Source organism: Hemitrygon akajei, chromosome 18 (assembly GCF_048418815.1).
Source record: "Hemitrygon akajei chromosome 18, sHemAka1.3, whole genome shotgun sequence".
Classification (NCBI taxonomy): Eukaryota; Metazoa; Chordata; class Chondrichthyes; order Myliobatiformes; family Dasyatidae; genus Hemitrygon; species Hemitrygon akajei.
Genome location: NC_133141.1, coordinates 50,513,034 through 50,532,985, shown reverse-complemented (window position 1 = coordinate 50,532,985; position 19,952 = coordinate 50,513,034). Strand labels below are relative to the sequence as shown.

Below are 19,952 nucleotides of genomic sequence, written 5' to 3'. Positions count from 1 at the left end.
TTACCTCTGTGCATAGAAAATTACGTAGAATATCTGATTGATGAATCATTTATTATCCTAACTTTGTGATAACTGTGCTACATAAACAATCAAATTAATCAACTTAATCTACAAGCACAAGAATTGATGGTATTGATAATGTACTGTATACAGTATAATGATGTTTGGTCTATTTGCGGAATGTTCCCTCAAGGGTAATATTTAGAAAAAATCTGGAGGGTGAGAAAGAATTAGGTATTTAGACCATGGTCCCATATCAGACAAACAGATATATTGTTTGAAAAAGTGATCATACCATTGCTTTACAAACCTCACAGCACTTAATTATTTATCAATTAACTATAGAATTTTATCATTCAAACGCAATGCTCACCTGCTCCAATGCTAACCACAGTGCATTTGTGCTTTCTGTTACTCAGAAAGACTGGACTTTCTGCTCAAGCGAGATGTGTAGAGTGAAACATAAATGCAAATCACTGTGTGACTATTATTTAGTTTAATGAAATTATTTATAACTAATTACTGATCGAATTTGAATATTACATGTTTGTTGTGATTGCTATGAGCTGAATTCTGTATAAAGTTTATAATATAGAAATGAGAGCAAAGTATTGCACAAACTTGTGTGGTAACTCATAAATGCAAGAGGGATTTTATTGACATAATTGAATAATAGTATGAACAAGCACAAATATGTACTATATATAGTCCCCCATTTATTTCAGCTGGTTTACCTGAAGTGTTGCTATATTGCCTAAGGTAACATGGTGACCAATACTTGTTTATATGTTCTAACATTTCTGGATGAAGAGTCTAATGTAGCTTCTGCTTTACCTTGTGTTAGTTTCAACCCATACAGTGAAAATGCAAAGTGATGTTTGATTCATTTTACATTAGAATGTAAAGAACTGAAAACCCATTGCTTAACATTGCCTATGTTTCTATTTGAGTAGTTAAAACTGTTTCATTAGTTTCATTTTGATAAAGAAGAAGTGATTTGGATTTAGTGATCAACTTTGCAATTAAAGGAATTACTAAAGCTACAGTTTACATTCATGTAACAAAGAGTAAAATGAGTTTTGAACACTAGGTTTCCGGATTTTCCAATCCATAATTAATATGGCGGTATTGTTCTGCATACAATGACCAAATATTTATTTTTTTAAATTTGATTGTGTGGTTGACAGCAAGGGAGAAATGTTCAGCTGCAGGAAGATAAAGTTGGTCTGGTCAGTTGAGTGGTAAAGGGACTTAATCTTGTGAAATATGACACAATGCATTGGGAGAAGTGTAACAAGACCAGCAATACACAATAAATAGAAGGATAGAAGGCTTTAGAGGAGCAGAATATCCTTGGACTGTAAGTTCATATATCCTTAAAGGGAATCGACAAGTCAAAAAGATGGTCAAAAAGGCATATGGGATGCTCTATTTTGCCAAGGCATAAAACTTAAGATTGTTTTGCTAGAAGACCACAGTTGTTCATAATTTCGGTTCTGGTCACCACATGACATGGTAAATGTGAAAGGGTGCAGAGAAGGTTTACAAGGATGCTACAAAGGAATGGAAACTTTTAGATATTAATAAATACTGGATAGGCTGGGGTTGTAACCAGGAAGTTAGACGGGGGAGATCCAGTGGATGTAGTGTACCTCGATTTTCAGAAAGCATTTGATAAGGTCCCACATAGGAGATTGGTGGGTAAAATCAAAGCTCAGGGCATCGGGGGGAAGACATTGACATGGATAGAAAACTGGTTGGCAGATAGAAAGCAAAGGGTAGCGGTGAATGGGTGTATCTCGGAATGGCAGGTGGTGACTAGTGGGATGCCACAGGGCTCGGTATTGGGACCACAGCTGTTTCCCATTTACGTTAACGATTTGGATGAAGGCATAGAAAATAACATCAGCAAGTTTGCTGATGATACTAAGCTGGGTGGCAGTGTGACATGTGATGAGGAGGTTAGGAGAATTCAGGGTGACTTGGATAGGCTGGGTGAGTGGGCAGATACTTGGCAGATGACGTTTAATGTGATTAAGTGTGAGGTTATCCATTTTGGGAGTAAGAACAGGAAGGCAGATTATTATCTGAACGGTGTAGAGTTAGGTAAGGGAGAAATACAAAGAGATCTCGGAGTCCTTGTTCATCAGTCGCTGAAGGTGAATGAGCAAGTGCAGCAGGCAGTGAAGAAGGCTAATGGAATGTTGGCCTTTATTACAAAGGGAATTGAGTACAAGAGCAAGGAAATCCTCTTGCATTTGTACAGAGCCCTGGTGAGACCACACCTGGAGTATTGTGTACAGTTTTGGTCTCCAGGGTTAAGGAAGGACATCCTGGCTGTAGAGGAAGTGCAGCGTAGATTCACGAGGTTAATTCCTGGGATGTCTGGACTGTCTTACGCAGAGAGGTTAGACAGACTGGGCTTGTACACGCTGGAATTAAGGAGATTGAGAGGGGATCTGATTGAAACATATAAAATTATTAAGGGATTGGACAAGATAGAGGCAGGAAATATGTTCCAGATGCTGGGAGAGTCCAGTACCAGAGGGCATGGTTTGAGAATAAGGGGTAGGTCATTTAGGACAGAGTTAAGGAAAAACTTCTTCTCCCAGAGAGCTGTGGGGGTCTGGAATGCACTGCCTCAGAAGGTAGTGGAGGCCAATTCTCTGGATGCTTTCAAGAAGGAGCTAGATAGGTATCTTATGGATAGGGGAATCAAGGGATATGGGGACAAGGCAGGAACCGGGTATTGATAGTAGTTGATCAGCCATGATCTCAAAATGGCGGTGCAGGCTTGAAGGGCCGAATGGTCTACTTCTGCACCTATTGTCTATTGTTTCGATTGGAAAGGAGGAAAGTGAGGGGAGGTGAGGTGTATAAAAATAGAGTAAACAGTGTACTGTATTTCCTTTAGCAGGATGTCAAAATCCAAAAGGCATACATTTAAAATCATTGCTAGAAGGATTAAAAGGGTGAAAAGGAAAAATATTTTCACCTGGAAGATTTGGAACTTCCTGATGATTTGATGTTGGAGGCAGAAAGCCTCATCACATTTTAAAAAGTAAAAGCTAATTTGACAGCTGATGTCACATGCAGTAACCAGCTTATAGACCTTGCTTCATGATAAATTTGCAGGATATCCTCATCCATAATTAGTTTGAGAACAGAAAGTACTGAGTATGTGTGTTTTTGTAAAATACATGTTTTGTTGATAATTTTAATTGAATAACTTGCTTCTTTATAGTGTGGTTTCTTCAAGAGAGCGAACACACGAGCTATGTATGAAGCCAAAGAGCAAAAGGCTGAAATCAAGACGCAGCCCTCAGAAACTAAGCGTCTTACTGATAATGACTAGTGCTGGTCAACCTCACCTCCTGCTGTTTTTGGTAATAGAGCATGCAGTGGCAGAATAAGGTTGGGTAGGGAAGTGCTTGGGATTTATTATATTGTAATCCAATATTGTGTAGCTGCCTGTTATTCTTTATAACAATTTCATTTACTCCAGGAATGACTGTTGCTATGTTTTCTTTCTAAATCTCAAGTTGTTGCAAAAATAAGGTAATTTTTACTTTCTATATTTCTTCACATCTTCTTTTATTTTGCAAAACAAATCACAGTACAACTTTTCCTATATATATTCCTCATCTTCACACTCTGAAAATAAAGTGATTTTGAGGAATGAACCATCCTTGCATAATTCCCCAAAGTTCATTTCAGGGTTTAATTGCCACATTTTCAGCTGCCAAGACCCACATTCTGGAGTTTCCTTCCTAAGCCTCTGTGCCTCACTCTGTTGAAGTAACCTTAAAACCTACCTTACTGGCCATGTATTTGGTCATCTGCTCTTATAATTCCTTGGAAACATAAAGACCTATGGTACATTCACCCAGCATGTCCAAACTGGCTAAAGAAGCATTTGACGTTCATCCCATTTCGCAACTTTATGGGGGTCACTGTCAAATTTTGTTTATCTGTGAGGATTCTTTACAGATAATCAAACATGTTGCCAAATTAAATGTGCTTTATATATTATGATGTCTGGCTGAGTCAAAACATATGACTTTGGTGGGGAGGACAACAGCTAGTCATTCAACCCTGCCCTACAAACAGCTATGTCACCAGAACCAAACACATCACAGAAGACAATGCCATCAAATTTTATCACTTTTCCTGTTGTTTTCCTTCAAAGTTTAGTGATGAGTTTGGAAAAAATTCAATGCTAAATATCATGTCTGTTTTGACAGTGAAGGGATTCATTGTGCCCAATCTTGACCTTGCCATTATCTATACATTTCCTTATTTATAATATGGTCATTAGTAGCTGAGAGAGAATCTTCTGGTTAATGTTCTGTCAATTTTGCTGAGTTTGAAATTTTCAGTTTCAGAAATGATTAGGGTGGTTTTTTTAAAACCTTTTAATGCTTAGACAGTTTAATGAAGAAAATGTCATTATTGGTCTTGGGAATTCCATAAAATTGACTTAGAAAAAATAAATTGTGATGTTGATGCTCACTTTTAAAACTGGAATTGCTCAGATTATTTCCTTTCTCAGCTATATTTGCATTATGTTTTGATAGGTATCAAAATTCTAACCAATTCTATGTACTGAATTTTTCCTATGCCCAAAGAAACTGCAGGAAAAAGGACTACTTTATCCTGTTTCATGTCCAACTCTTGTTCTTCTTGCCATTTCCTCCACCTGGAACAGACTAATTCTCTAAGTTCCTTTCTTTAACAGATGCCTGGTTTTTCTGATTTTCCTCCCTATTTTACTAATTGCATTTTTTACTCTTGCTGACAGATAATCTCTTCGTTGTCTACATATTGCTTAATTTCCTGTTTTGATTACAGTGACCTTCCTTGGAAAGACTTTTTTTTAATCATTGTACTGTATGTTAGTTTACTAATCTCTCATTTTCTTTTATACTTTCCCACAAATGTTGCTGGATGAAAGAACAACCAGGAATCAACAGTTCTGTTCTATATTATTAAGCCTGGTTACCAATTAAACCAGGATTCACAAATGCTTCTTTGCATCTCTGTTTTTCACCACAATGGTTTTAAAATGATCTTCTTTATTGTATGTGTAATTTTTTCCATTATTTCTCTGGAATCTTCCCTATCCTTATGTCGCAGCTCATTGCCCTATTTTTCTCTGAATCAATATTCAACTTTCATTCAATGCTCCTAGCTAAATCTTCAATGATTAGGTCTTTTCACAGTGGAATTCCCTTTCTAATACCTTCAAACCAACTATAACTATTTCCATCTTTAAAACCCTCCCGTAAATCTCCCTCTGCAGCCATCCCTCCTCAAAACCTTATTTCATATCCATATCATCTACCCTCCTTTGTGCCCCACCCACTCTCATCCAGTGACAGGTTGGCACCTCCTCCCAAATCAACACTGAAGATAAAAGATAAATTATTCCTGATGTGCCCCAGTTGAGATCAGCTAAGTCGCTACATAAAGTCTGAGAATCAAATCTGGACTAGATATTTCTGTTACACTATTTCTACTGAATGAAGGTCAAGGAGCCTGGGTTCATTACTTTTTAATCTAAAAATGATGTGGGCTATACATAACCAAAAATGATAGGAGTATTAGTCAGTACTTCATCAAAAGAAAAAATTACTCTTAAGATGTGCATAATAACTTTCTTTTGTAACCGTTCTTTCTTGAGCAGTGTGGCTTCTTCAAGAGAACAAGATACTACAGGAGTATGCCTAAGTATCATGCTGTGAAGATCCGCAAGGAAGAACGTTACTTTATCACAGAAGGCTTTACAAAGAAGACCCAGAAGAAGCAATGGGTAACAAACTGGAAAGAAAAGGACAAGCACTAATGATTGCTTCTTTCTGAGTTTATAAAAGGCCACCATGCTGTGTCCAAATACTTTTTTAGCAAATATTACAGGAAACTCAAACTGTGTACAAACATTTGAGTTCTATTTATGATAACTTATGTTTCAGCCAAATTCAAGAAAAAATGGGATAAAGTTTGTAAAGCACAGTGGGAACAACTTGGAATCCTCAATGCTTTTCGTAGCTCATAAGCTACTGAACGGTGCAGGAGCATAGTTTCCCTAGTAGATTAGATTAAGACTTCAATGCACTGAAATAGACAGGGAAGGAGCTGATGGGAGGGAGGTGGGTTGGAGTAAATGTATTAATTTACACAAGGAAGAGGACAGTTGCTTCCACTTTATGAGAAAATTTCATTGTGCTGAATATGTTGTTCTTTGATAATATCAACTCTAGAACAAATTGGGTTAATGTTCAATTTTTTTGTGTTAAGAGGGAAAATAGATCCACTTAAAATCTAGTTTGTAGTAGGGGTATTTTGATTGAAAACCAGCTGAAGAATTCTTGGAATGGTCAGACATTCCTCACCCCAATCCCCAAGAGCATGAATTCAGTTTAGAGGCTAATGGGAGCAACACAAATTGCATTCTGGTCAGCCTATGCATGTGCTATTGGTGTTGCATATTATTTCCTTTGTCCTACGCTGAACCCTATTTTAGAACTACTTCCAAGATAATGTTATAGATGTTCGGAGTTGATGTGACCTTTCCATTTGTGCAGTGTCTACTGAATAACATTTACAGAAAGTGTATCATTCTATGACATTGATACACAGCTATTAGAAAAAGTGAAAGGTAAAGATTGTTAACCAATATTTTTCTGTACTTGCAATGTTAATCTTTTGATTTCTCTATTATCTTTGAAATATGGTACTTTTTTAAAAGTTCTAATCCATACAGTAGTATTAAGAGTACTTACACCAATGTGTTTTCATGTCGACAGGGCATTGGTGGGAAACGTGATATTCTTTTATCACTTCAGATTGGGGTACTAATTGGAACTGTGGATCCATTATTTGCCAATCAGTTTGCTGCTTTGAAATGCGATTTAATGTGAGAAAAGAAATTTCAGCCAGGTATTCACTCTCTGCAGCTTACCATATAAATTTACATATTATTGCTTATAGAAGATCTTTAGTTTTAATGGAAAAGCTATTCGGACAGGATGGAAGTTGATGCACAGACATCAAACTGAAACCTTTCTTTACTTACTTACTTAAACAATCAGAATGTGTATTTGTATTTACACATCCATAGAACATTGCAAAAATTTGTAAGAAAGTAAAGTGATACCATTATTTTTTTAAAATAATATATACCTTGAGAACTTTAGATTTAAATTTAAATTTGAGTTGATATGCCCTGTTCCTGACATTTATGTTAATCATTTAGCTGTTAATGTAAGTCCTCCATATTATATTTTAAAATATAAATAGAGGATAGCATCTCTTTTAAAATACAGGACATATAGCTACTATTGTAGTAATTATGCGTATGTCTGTGTATAGAAGATAGTTCATGATTTGGTTCCTGGAGTAGCTAAAATCTCCAGTAAATGCAAATAAGTTGACTCTAAGACGAAGATTGTTTTTTTTCTTTATCTTAGTTTATCCATTTAAATTATTTGACAACTTGCAACCTTTCTAATATCTGGCTTGGTTAATAGCTGCAGCTTGGTTCAATCAGAATAAAAGTTATTTAAGATTAAAATATAAATTACTGCTTACTACTGTGTTCAATTCTTGACAGCATACTTAAAAAAGAATGCCAAAACTTTGACAGGGATGTAAAATAAAGTTTTACCAGAGTGGTACCAAGTCTGAAAAAAAAGTCAGCTTAGTGGAGAAAGTGAGGGAAATGGTGTTATTCTCCACTAACCAGAGAAGGTTAAAGGGATTTAATAGAGGTGTTCAACACCAAGGAGGAAGATTATAGACTAATGAGAAAAGATACTTCCATTGGCAGGCAAAATCAGGAAACACAGATTTAAGGTAATTAGTGAAAGAAGTAGTGGTGAGAACAAGTTTATGCAGCAAGTTGGTGTGATCAAGAATGCATACTCTGAATTCTATTGGGTGGTGGAAGCAGATTTGGTTGGTTACTGCTGTGTTTTATATTCTTAACTGCTGAACATTTAACAAATATATAAATATGTCACAGAACTAAGAAATTCTTTTACTAAGATTTGTAAATATATGGCATTCTATTATATGGATGTAGGGATTCTGTTTTGCTACTGTAGTCTTTGTTGTATCAATTGTATTAATACTGTATAAAATAGTAATTACTGTTTCTGAAGTTACTGAACTGGGTAATGTCTTTTTAATAGTTTGTGCTACTGGAATATCTGAATAAAAGTTTTGATAAAAAACTTATGAAAGGCTACCGCATTCAATGGATGAACTATCAGGATGAATTAACAATACGGCAAATGTAACAAGTCCACAAAGTGATTTGTGAATATATTTTGAATTGAAAGCATCTGCCAGGTTTTCTTTACTGAAAAATGTCGTTATTAACTGCTTCTGATCCTGGAACAAAATTAATATTTACGCTCATGTATGTGATCACACATTGCAGGATACTTTGCCAATTTGCCAATTCATCTTACAGGACATGTAATTTTGAGTGTTTCTGACAGTGAAAATGGAAGGATTTTATTGTCTGTTTGACTCCATCCATTGGTGGAATTATTCCAGTGATCTCACAGGTTAGAGCAAAAATAATCCAATTTGATAGAACACATTAAACTATCCCACTTTATAGGAAAATGCATCTACTCAGCACTCTTGTTGATGGGATGATCATTAATTCATTAATCATTTGCAGAAATATGGTTGCAAGCCTAAGCTTTATATTATCTAATGTGCTCTATGGGACACTTGTAAAATTTGATAATAACCTTTGATCATATATCAGCAGCCTAGCATGAATTATTGATACGATGTGGTAATTCATTTAATAAATACCAAACAAAGCTGGTAAAATATTAAAACAATCAATTTATACTTTGCCCTAATTAGCTTCACCCTATCAATTTTCAGTTTGAATGAAAATAATACGAAGACAATTAGTAATCCTAAAAATAGGTTGTCTACTAAAGTCATCAATTGAATAAAATTAGTCTATGAGATACCTTTAACATTAAGCAATGAAGTGCAGATGGCCATTACTGAATACTTGAAGCATGAAACTGATGCTATTTTTTTTGAAACTATGAGACTTACTCATAAATAACTCAAGCTTCTGCATTCGGTAAACTGACATAGTGAAAGACTTTAACAATATAGTTTCTCAACATGGATTTGATCCAGTTATCAAGACTCAAGTAGCTTTTTGTTGTTATTATGTCAGAAACCAACTGAGCCTTGGGTCTTCATATTTGTGAGGATCAGTAACAGAGTCTGAGTCTGAGGCCTCTGTCAGTCAGAGATGACCATGGATATTGTGTCCTAGTTGTCTAGATACCCAAGACTGGGCAGTGCGATATGGAGTGCAAGCTTTTGCCCACGTAGCAAGCTTCCCTTCTCCACACCTCTGCTGAATCCAAAGAAACAGCAGAGACCAATACAGATCGGTACCAGCAGCGTTGCAGGAGTTGCCAGTCAGCATTAAACTCAATGTAGGACTGCCTTAAGGACTCCAGCTCTGGATTTTTCCCTCAGGGTTTACTCTTGAAGCCTTCCCCATGAGTGGGTATAGCCACAAGGCAGTGGAGGTTTGAGATCAGAGTTTTCCTTCTCCTTGTTGAGCTGCCAACCACAGCTGATGAGCCCCATCTGCCCGAAGCAACTGGTTTTAAGGCACCAGTAACCTGCCTTTGCCTCTTCTCCTGTCAGTGGAAGTGGTTCTGTTGGGCTTAGTAACTAACCCACACGTGAAGGCCAGGAGCTGGAGGTGGTTGTCAGAGGCTATTTGAGGTGCACACCATTGGGAGCATCTAATAGGTAGTGGGAACTTGTCCCCATTACCACCCCTGGCTGTAACAGCCTTAAGGAATCAGAGTAACAGTAGGTAAAACATCTTGAAGCATTGGAAAGAGAGATGCACTAGTGTGGAAAGGAGCCCCCTTTCTCACAGATCAGGATTCTACTGTTAAAGAGTAATTGGAATTTGACTCGAAGAATTGAGAGTTGCAGATTGTGGTCATTAGAATTGATCCATACAGGATGAGAAATCGATTTTGAAACAACCTGAAAGGTCAATTACCACAATCTGTGACTCCTCAATAGTTCAAAAATACATCTATTCAATTATCTAGCTTTCAAGAATATAGTATTTCAAAGATTCACAGTCCTCACAAAGAAGGAATCCCTTCTCACTCCATTCCTTATTCTGAAACTATGCTCCCAGTTTTCGATTCCCCTTGCAAGGAAAGGAAGGCAACTTCCCATTCTCCTGAATTCCAATGAGTTTCATCTTATACTGACAAAAGATTGAACTATATAACTATTTTGTCAAGGAGTCAAAAATGGGAATTCATCACTTGTTCATTACAAGTGAGATCAACAAAACAAAGAAGTATGATTTAAAAAATGCAGATAATGGAAACTGGAAACAAAAACAGAAAATGCCAAAAATACTCAGGTCAGGCAGCATTTATGGAAAAAGAAACAGGATTAATAATACACGCAAAAGTCCATTTTGTCATTTCTCTTCAAGTTAGATCTTTAGAAATGACCTTTAGTCATAAATAAAATCGTCACTGATAAAGCCGCTGACTTTGCAATGGTAAAATTGACTCATCTGAACCTGTGCACAACACTTGTATTTACCAGATAATCAAAAATTCTGAAGTTCATTAAATGTTGATTTTGGAACATCCCCAAAACATTAAAGATAATGTGCAAAAAGTAATTATTTTACTGTGACTATTAATTTGGTGTGATTTTATGGGCTAACAATAACAACTTTTGAAATCATTATGACAGTCTGAAATGCTTATGTCAAACATTTAGGGTTAGGGTTAGCTTAGGTTAAGTTAGCTGAGGTGTGAACTAGCGACCTTCAGATCACTAGACCAACACCTTAACCACTTGGCCACGCAGCAACACACAAAATCATTAAGGGTATTGTGTGCAGTTTTGGTCACCAAATTACAGAAAGGATATTAATAAGGTTGAAAGAGTGCAGAGAAGGTTTACAAGGATGTTGCTGGGACTTGAGTAACTGAGTTACAGAGAAAAGTTGAATAGGATAGGACTTTATTCCCTGGAGCGTAGGAGAATGAGGGGAGATTTGATAGAGGTATATAAAATTATGATGGGTATAGATAGAGTGAATGCAAGCAGGCTTTTTCCACTGAGGCCAGGGGAGAAAAAAGCCAGAGGACATGGGTTAAGGGTGAAGGGGGAAAAGTTTAAAGGGAACATTGGGGGGGGGGCTTCTTCACACAGAGAGTGGTGGGAGTGTGGAATGAACTGCCAGTTGAAGTGATAAATACGGGCTCACTTTTAACATTTAAGAAAAACATGGACAGGTACATGGATGAGAGGTGTATGGGGGGATATGGTCCAGGTACAGGTCAGTGGGACTAGGCAGAAAAATGGTTTGGCGCGGCCAAGAAGGGCCAAAAGGCCTGTTTCTGTGCTGTAATGTTCTATGGTTCCAAGTTCTTGTGTGAATTAATGTCTGCTATATTTACACAATTCCATAATTCTTCAGATTCAGATGTTTATCACATGTACATGGAGACATACAGTGAAATGTATCATTTGTGTTAACAACCAAGGATATGGCAGTCTCAAGCCCCGAACATGCTGATGATGGAATCCCAGACTCCAGGCTCGCTAACAGATGCGCCCTTTTGCCTCCTGCTTGATCACCTATTTTGATTTTTTTGTGAATGCTACTTAGGGATACTATATGCCTGTGACGCTGCTGGAAGTAAGTTTTTAATTGCACCTGTGCATACATACACTTGTGCAAATGACAATAAACTTAACTTTGACTTTTGCATCAGCAAAAAATATTCTGAATCCAGCGAGATATTAAATACAGACTTTGCTCTTAAACTCACCATATTACAATCTTGAACTTTGAATTGTGATGTTTCAGTTCAGTTATTGTTGAATTTGTACTTTAGATTTTATACAAAGTTTTCCAGACTTAATTTACCATTTGTGCAATATTTAATTTAAAGATAATGATAACCATATCACTGCATCCCCTAGTTCCACTTCAGTTATGTTTATTCTTTAAATTTATCTTGTTGACTGTAAGTCTAGTTTATTGCACATAATTTTATTGGGACAATCAAAGCCGCCGACAGAGCATCAGACAGCTGCCAACTGCAGGAAGACATGCTTACACATGCAAAAATTTAAGACTTTAGCACTGTATGCTAATTTTTCTTGTTAGGTCGCACACTTACAATCAGCATGAACTTCCTCACAGCCACATTACGTGGTGAGTGAGGAAGCTACTTAAATTCTGAAAAATTGGTGCTGAACAATCAATCAATTTCTGCCAACATCATAGATTCCAATTTAGATCTTGGATGTGGCATGTTGTTGCAGATAGAAAGATTTGATCAATGTCCTCCCAAATACAAGCATGGCATTGCATTGTAAATTCCTGCATAGTTACTCCTTGGAATTAGTTCCAATTGCTATTATGAAAGGAAAATTATGATTGACATATTTTGGAGTTCTTTGAAGATTCAAAGTTCAGAGGAAGTTTATTATCAAAGTTACCATATACTACCTTGAGATTCATTTTCTTGCAAAACAAGAAATAGAAAAGAATTTTACAAAAAACTGTACATAAGATTCAGGATTGTTTAACTTCATTTCCAGTACACAAGTGTAAAGGAGAATGAAATAATTATTACTCAGGATCCAGTGAAACACAAAAAATACTATAAGATAAAGATCACAACAATAATAATAATAATAAACACAATAAATATAAATGCATATGTTAGCTTATATATATATATATATAGATCATATGTCTATAACGTGATGCCAGGCATAGAAGTGTCTGTACGAAGGTGACTGACAGGAAATGATAAAGTAGTGGTGGTTTTATTATTGGGTGGAGGTGGTGATCAGCCTTACTATTTGTGGAAAGTAACTTTTTGAGGCGAGTGGTCCTGGCGTGTGTTCTTGCAAGAATGAAGTCACTGGAGAAGAGTACTGGTAGTCACGAAGCAGCCTCTTTATTCAAAACAAGATGCTGCAGGCCTCATGCAGAGACATTTTTGGGGTGTGGGGAAAGGTCTGCCTGTCCCAATGCTACCCAACATTTTATGTGCTAAAGATGAAATAAAATTCAGAACAATTCAAGCAAATCCATATTTACAAGACCTTCTTGAACTACACATGTAACAGTTTAAAATGTCTGGATCTTCCCACCTCACACCCAACATAAGTGTCAATTACTGTTGTGTCCATTCAATGGGCTGTTGATTTGATTCCTGCATTTGTAAACTGTCTTGTGAACAGCTGTCAGTGCATCAGTTTTTATAGGATAATGCTTTTGGGGTTTTATGCAGGCCTCCCTCTATTGTAACTGGGTTTATCTTTCCTTGACCATAATCTTGCTTGTGTCTAGCCCACACTGCTGGGAACTACTGACGAAGTGACCCATGGACTCCAGTCTCTGATTATTGGAGCAGCTGCAGCTACTTTGCGTAGCTGTTTGTTGTATGTGTTCGCTGCCTCTGGGTTGCTCATGTTGTTTCTCCCTTACCTGAATCTATAATGGCCCCTACTTTCCTTAGGATGTCTAGTCCAAGGATAGTACCCTCACTACTTAGACAGACCCAGAAATACACTGGAAGCTGTACCCCGCCGATTTTGAATATTTGTGGCTCGCTTCTTTCTGTTTTCACTGTTTTTCCTCCTACACCTACCTGTAATATAAAGAGCCTGTCTGGTTGTTGGCAAGGGGAGGTCAGTTACCGATACCGATACCCCTGTGTCCATTGCATTGCCAGCCCCCCGACAATGCTGTTGTGTACATCTGCGGGTCACCAGCACTGGCAGTGGATGGGGGTGGCCACATCTTTTTCTGACCGAGAAGCCGTCTTCACCATCTCTATGATCTGATTGGCAGTCAGTGTGTTCAGACAAGGGTGCTGATGGTGTAAGAGATTGTGTGTCTGCCGTGACTTTTACCTATTTTTCTTTCCTTCTTTTTTGGACACTGCCTCCAACCATGTCTTGATAGGCCACAGCTGTAGCGTATCAACTCCTTCACTGTTTTATGCTGGGTCCAGCTGTCCTTTGCTCGGTACCCTGATTGCCGGCACACAAAGCAAACCTTCAGTGACGTCACAGCAGCTGCATATGCTACAGCCACTTCACGATTTCTCTTGCACTTTCTTTAGTCTATCTCACTGGCCCAGGAAACTATCGCAGAGTAGGTTGACCCCACTAACATTCCTAAATCTAAAACTTCCTGGTGGACTGAACTCAGGCTATCCTTCATCATTTTCAGGAAGACTCCAGATTATCCAACCTGGAATACTCCTCATACACTCGATATTTATGTTCAGCATAACCCATGGCTGGCTCATCAGTTCTCTGAACCACTGACATTATTGTTCCAATTACTCTCAACTCCCCACCACCACCCCACCCCCTGTCACTGCCTCAGTTCCCCTTTAAAAGCGCGATATCTTTCTTCATTGCTGGCATTCCCGATAGTTGCCCAGGTACCATCCCACACCCCCTGGGCCATACTGTCCCATATTTTCCTCAGGCACTTCACTTTTACCAACACATGTGTATCTTTAGGGTGCATCTGGTGAATTTCAAACATTTCGTCAAGCTTGCGCCAAAATTCCAAATTCCCACATGCGACATTAAGTGAGGACAACTCTGACAAAATGCTCTGTTTCTCCCTGGAGGTGAAGGGCTTATGAATGGTAGTAATTAGGGTCAAGGGCTGACTCTGACATCAGAGTTCTTAACCTGACCTTGCCTGACCACAATAGGTGCCAGCCTGATAGACACATCTGGGTAAAACCTTCCCCTGAAATATCTCCACGCCAATTCCCACACTACGCAAAATATAAATGATGGGTACCAGTTAAACAGTACGCACCTAAAACCACAGAGTATGTACTCGGCATCTGCCACTTAGGTGAGTCTAAACTAATGATATTCCCTTGCATCTAACTGTTAAGGCTGATTTATACTTGTGTGTACGGGCTACGTCGTAGCCCTGATTTTTACTTATGCGTAGGCTCTACGCTGTAGCAAGCATGCGTTGGTGTGTGCCAAAACGCTAGTTGGCGGTGGGGTTTCTATGCCACTGTGTTGAGTTTCTTCATGAGAGACATGGACAAGGAAATGCATTTCAAACATTTTCACATGTCGGCAGGTAGATTTGACGATTTGGTTCATCTGTTTTGCATCGGTGTACAGTCATCACGGAGAAGGAGCAACCCGAAATGCATAGGAGGAAATGCGATGCTACCAAGTGGACCAATCACAGTTGTTGCGGTCTTTTCTCTCTCCCGCTCCCTCCCCCTCCCCCTCCCCTCCCCCTCTCCCTCCCTCCCTCCTCCTCCCCCCCCTCCTGCAACGAGTATACACACCCCCACTGGCGTCCCAAACCTTGAATAATTTCCTTCACAACTGGTGACTCCGTCTCACCAAACTAACACACAAATTTTCATCTAGTACACATGCACACGCACATACACTATACATATACTCATATACTACATACACATACTCTCCCACTTAGACTGCTAAGATCACTGGCCACACGATGGGTCACAAGAAGGCATCCCACTTCTGACACCAAATATTGTTGCGTGAAGTATTGGTAGAAGCCTTTTTATGAAGCAGCCTCTTTAATCGACAAAACAAGATATAGCAGGCATCATATGGAGACCCTTTCGGCGGGGGGTGGGGAGGTCTGCCTGGCACAATGCTAACCAACATTTTATGTGCTAAAAGATCAAAGAAAATTCAGAATAATTCAAACAAATCCATATTTATAATGCCCTCTTGAACTACACATGTAACAGTTTAAATACAGAGACAGAGAAGCAGTTTCAGCGACAGGTTACTATCGATGCAATGCTCCTCAGACAGGATGAAGAGGTCAATACTCCCCAATGCCATTAGGCTTTACAATTCAACCGCCAGGACTTAAGAACTTTTTAAAAGCTATTATTAATGCTTTTTGAGATAGTGATTTAGATGCATATCATATTTTTTACTGAGTTAAGTATTGTATGTAGTTAGTTTGCTACAACAAGTGTATGGGTCATTGGAAAAAAAAGTTGAATTTCCCCATGGGGATGAATAAAGTATCTATCTATCTATCTATCTATCCATCTATCTAAATGTCTTGACCATCACTCCCAAATTAAGTGTTAATTTCTGTTGTATCCATGCAGTGAGATGTTGATTTGATTCATGCATTTGTAGACAGTCACTTACATGCCTTTTTCCTGGTCTGTCTGGTCTACATTTTAAATGTAATCTTCAATGCATATTTGAATTTGAAATCTAGTAACCAAAGTCAGTTAATTGTTACATGTGCTAAACCCAAAAATCACTCTAATAGTATGGATAAGCTTCCTACCTGATGGGAGTGGGCAAACAGTACATGAGCAGGATGGATGGGTTACTGACCCTTTTCTGGAACCTTTCTGTATATATGTCCTTGATAGCAGGTAAGCTGTTTCCAGTGATGCGTTGGGCAGTTTTGACTACCCTTCATGGAGTTATCTTGTCTGCCGCAGTGTAGCTTCTTTGCCATGCAGTGATACAGCTTGTTAGGATGCTCTCTACTGGGCATCTGTAGAAGGATGAGAGTATGGATATACATAGCTCTCCTCAGCTTCCTCAGAAAGTAGAAGTGTGGTGAACTACATATACCTGTCTGGACATGCCCCCCCGCTGACTGCTCCTGTGGCCCCTCCCACTGACCGTGGCTCCTCCCACAGACCCCGGTATAAAGGCGATTGAGGCCTGAGCCCGGCCCTCAGTCTCCAGGATGTAGTATGGTGGTCAACTACTGCTTGTTCTTTCTTCCAGTCAATAAAAGCCGATATCTCGCCTCACGTCTCAGAGAGTTATTGATGGTGCATCAAGAAGTGTTGCTGAGTTTTTCTGATTGTGTAGGATGTGAGAGATTGTGTGAGATGTGCTCTCCCGGGAGTCTGAAGCTGTTCATAGTTTCCACTGTTATGCTGTCGATGTAATTGTAAAGGGTGGAGTGAGTGGTACGAGTTCTCCTGAAGTTGATAGCCATCTCCTTTGTCTTGTTGACATTGAGGAAGAGGTTTTTTCCTGGCACCAAGCTTTGAGCTCTTCCACCTCCTCTCTGTAGATCTCATCATTGTTGGTGATGAGTCGCACAACTGTTGTGGTGAACTTGAGAATGTGATTACTCTGGGGTAAACAAAGACTGACAAATGACCAATGTGCAAAAGAAGACAAACTGTGCAAATAAAAATAATACTGAGAACATGAGTTGTAAAGAGTCCTTTAAAATGAGTCTGTAGGTCATAGAATCAGTTCAGAGTAGTGGAGATTGAAGTTTTCAATGCTGGTTCATGAGCCTGATGGTTGGGATTGGCTCTTCCTGAACCTGGTGTGGGAATTAAGGTTTCTGTTTCTCCTGCCCGATGGTAGTGGTGAGAAGAGCATATGGCCCATGGTGGGGGTCTTTCAAGATGGACGCTGCTTTTTTATGGCAGTGCACCATGTAAATTTACTCAATGGTGGCGAGGCCTTTGCCTATGATGGACTAGTCTGTATTCACCATTTTCTACAGCCTTTTCTGTTCCTGGGCATTAGTGTGGGCATATCAGGCTGTGATACAACCAGTTAGGATACTCTCCAGTGTACATCTATTGGAGTTTGTCAAAGATTTTGGTGACATGTGGAATCTACACAAACTAAAAAAGGGGAGGCGCTATCATGCCTTCATTGTGATGACACTTGTTTACTGGGTCCAGGAGAGATCCTCTTATATGTTGACACCAAAGAATTTAAACTTACTGACCCTCTCCACATCCACCTAATGAGGACCAGCTCATGGACCTCTGGCTTCTTTCTCCTGTAATCGATAATTAGCTTTTTAGTTTTGCTGACGTTGAGTGAGAGGTTGTTATCATGGCATGACTCAACCAGATTTTCAATCTCCTTCCTATATGCCAAACTATCACCACCTTTGATTCAGTAAACAACAGTGCCATTGTCAACAAATTGTGATTAGTAGAATGGAAAGGAGAAGGCCAGTGCAGTGTATCTAGATACTAGAGTCTTTTAATATGCTCCAACAAAAGATTAGATAACATAGAATTGTGAACAACATAATACATGAATTAAGAATTGGTTGACAGATAGAAAGCACGGAGTTGGATCTTTCTCAGGCTGTCAGACTGTGGTTCTTCAGAGTATACAAGGGATTGGTACTTAATCTCCAGTCACTCAAATCTCTTGGGTGAAGATTACAAAATGTATTGGAATTAAATGGAAAGGTAGATACAGTCTTTGAGGAGAGACAGATGACTTAAATGAGTAAGTGAAGGAAACATGGCAGATAGAATTAATGTGGAAATTTTTAAAGTGTATAAAACAGAAGAGTTTTAAAAAATTGAATGGCTGGGAAATGATGTTTGTTCAAAGGGACATGATACATCATCATCTCTTGCGGTGATATTGGGCTTGTGGATAGCAAAGTTCTAAACTCAAATGAAGATATATATAGCTATCCGACCTAGATAGCTACAGGTACCCTCACTACAAGGGAGGCTATATTGTAGCTACCTACTCTTCAAAGGTGAGTTCACTTGTCTGTTTATCTTCCACAGAGAGTTTAGCTGCCAATACCCACAATTTGAGCAGTGGGTTCCCCCCTCCCTACCAAGGAGGAGATACTTCCAGCTAATGCAGTAGTTTAAACATAGTTCAGTTAATTTTAGTGATATACATTTAAATTTAGATAATATTTTTAAAACAAACAGAGGATTTCTATCTTATAAAAGATTTCCAAATTACAAATGATTCTAAAACACAAAGGATTTCCAAAACACAGGTACCTTGTCATGGTCCTGATCATTATTTCCCTATCTTGCTCCTAATTTTCTTTGATTTTGCAATGGTCCCGATTGTTAATTTCCCAAATTGCTTCCAATTCCCTTTGATGATGTCACACCTGGTTTCCACCAAAGACTCTGCATAAGAACCGTTATGTCACAAGCACTAATTGCCAGCTCGTTGGTCTATTCCTGTGTGATAACTTTGTTTCCTGACCACTTAGAACTGTTAGTTCTAAGTTCAGCTCCAGTTTCAAGACATTCCATGAAAGCCCCATCTCTGTGTCAAGACTCCATATCAGAGCTCTGTGTCAAGATTCCTCCTGTTTTCTGTTCAACGTTCACATCTGCGCCAGCATCCCCAACTCAATCTTCTTGCCTGTGTCCTGCACTTGGGTTCTCCTCAGTCGCTCCGTGCAACAGAACAAACTGGCCATAATGAACCCAGTGGACATGAGCCCCCTGCGACAAGCCCTTGCCCGCCAGGGCTCCCTACTGGGCCTGCACGATCAGCTGCTCCAGGATGTCATGGAGAACCTCCGTTCCCTGTCAGTGAACGTAAGAAAGGTCAGTGAACAGGTTGACCGAGTATCCGCTCATCTTACCCCATCCACTCTGGGAACTCTGTCCGACCAGCTCGGACGGCCTGTAGTGGCAACACCCTATGTGTCGACAACATGACTGCTAAGAGAGCTGCACGTACTTGAATCAGAACCCTATGCTGGGGATCTGGGGAAGTGCCGGGGTTTCTGCTGCAATGCTCCTTGGTGTTCGAGCACCAGTCATCCATGTACTCCACGGACAGATCAAAGATAGCTTACATTATGGGGTTGTAGCGAGGAAATGCCTCAGCATGGGCCACTGCGATTTGGGATAATCAGCCAGAGACGACCTCTTCATTCCCCACCTTCATCTCAGAAATGAGGAAGATATTTGACCATCTCCTCCCCGGTACAGATGCCGCTAAGCATCTACTCACCCTCTGTCAAGGCTCACGCAGTGTTGCCGAATACTCCGTGGAGTTCCGTACGCTTGCGGCCGACTTGGGCTGGAATGATGAGGAGTTGTTTCGAC

The 19,952-nt window shown here is 39.2% G+C and overlaps 1 protein-coding gene across 3 annotated transcripts in view; it reads left to right on the top strand.

Annotated features, from left to right (window-relative positions):
- Window positions 1–8,243, top strand: part of itga3b (integrin, alpha 3b) — a 141,484-nt gene extending 133,241 nt beyond the window's left edge. For 2 of the 3 annotated variants that reach the window (XM_073071665.1, XM_073071663.1), the window contains one exon: window positions 5,687–8,243. In XM_073071665.1, the coding sequence (XP_072927766.1) occupies window positions 5,687–5,845 (159 nt within the window). In that variant the 3' untranslated portion in view covers window positions 5,846–8,243. Of the gene's footprint in view, window positions 1–3,244; window positions 3,387–5,686 lie in introns of all 3 variants that reach the window. The other variant, XM_073071664.1, reaches the window with a different exon arrangement.
- The last annotated feature ends 11,709 nt before the right edge of the window (window positions 8,244–19,952 follow it).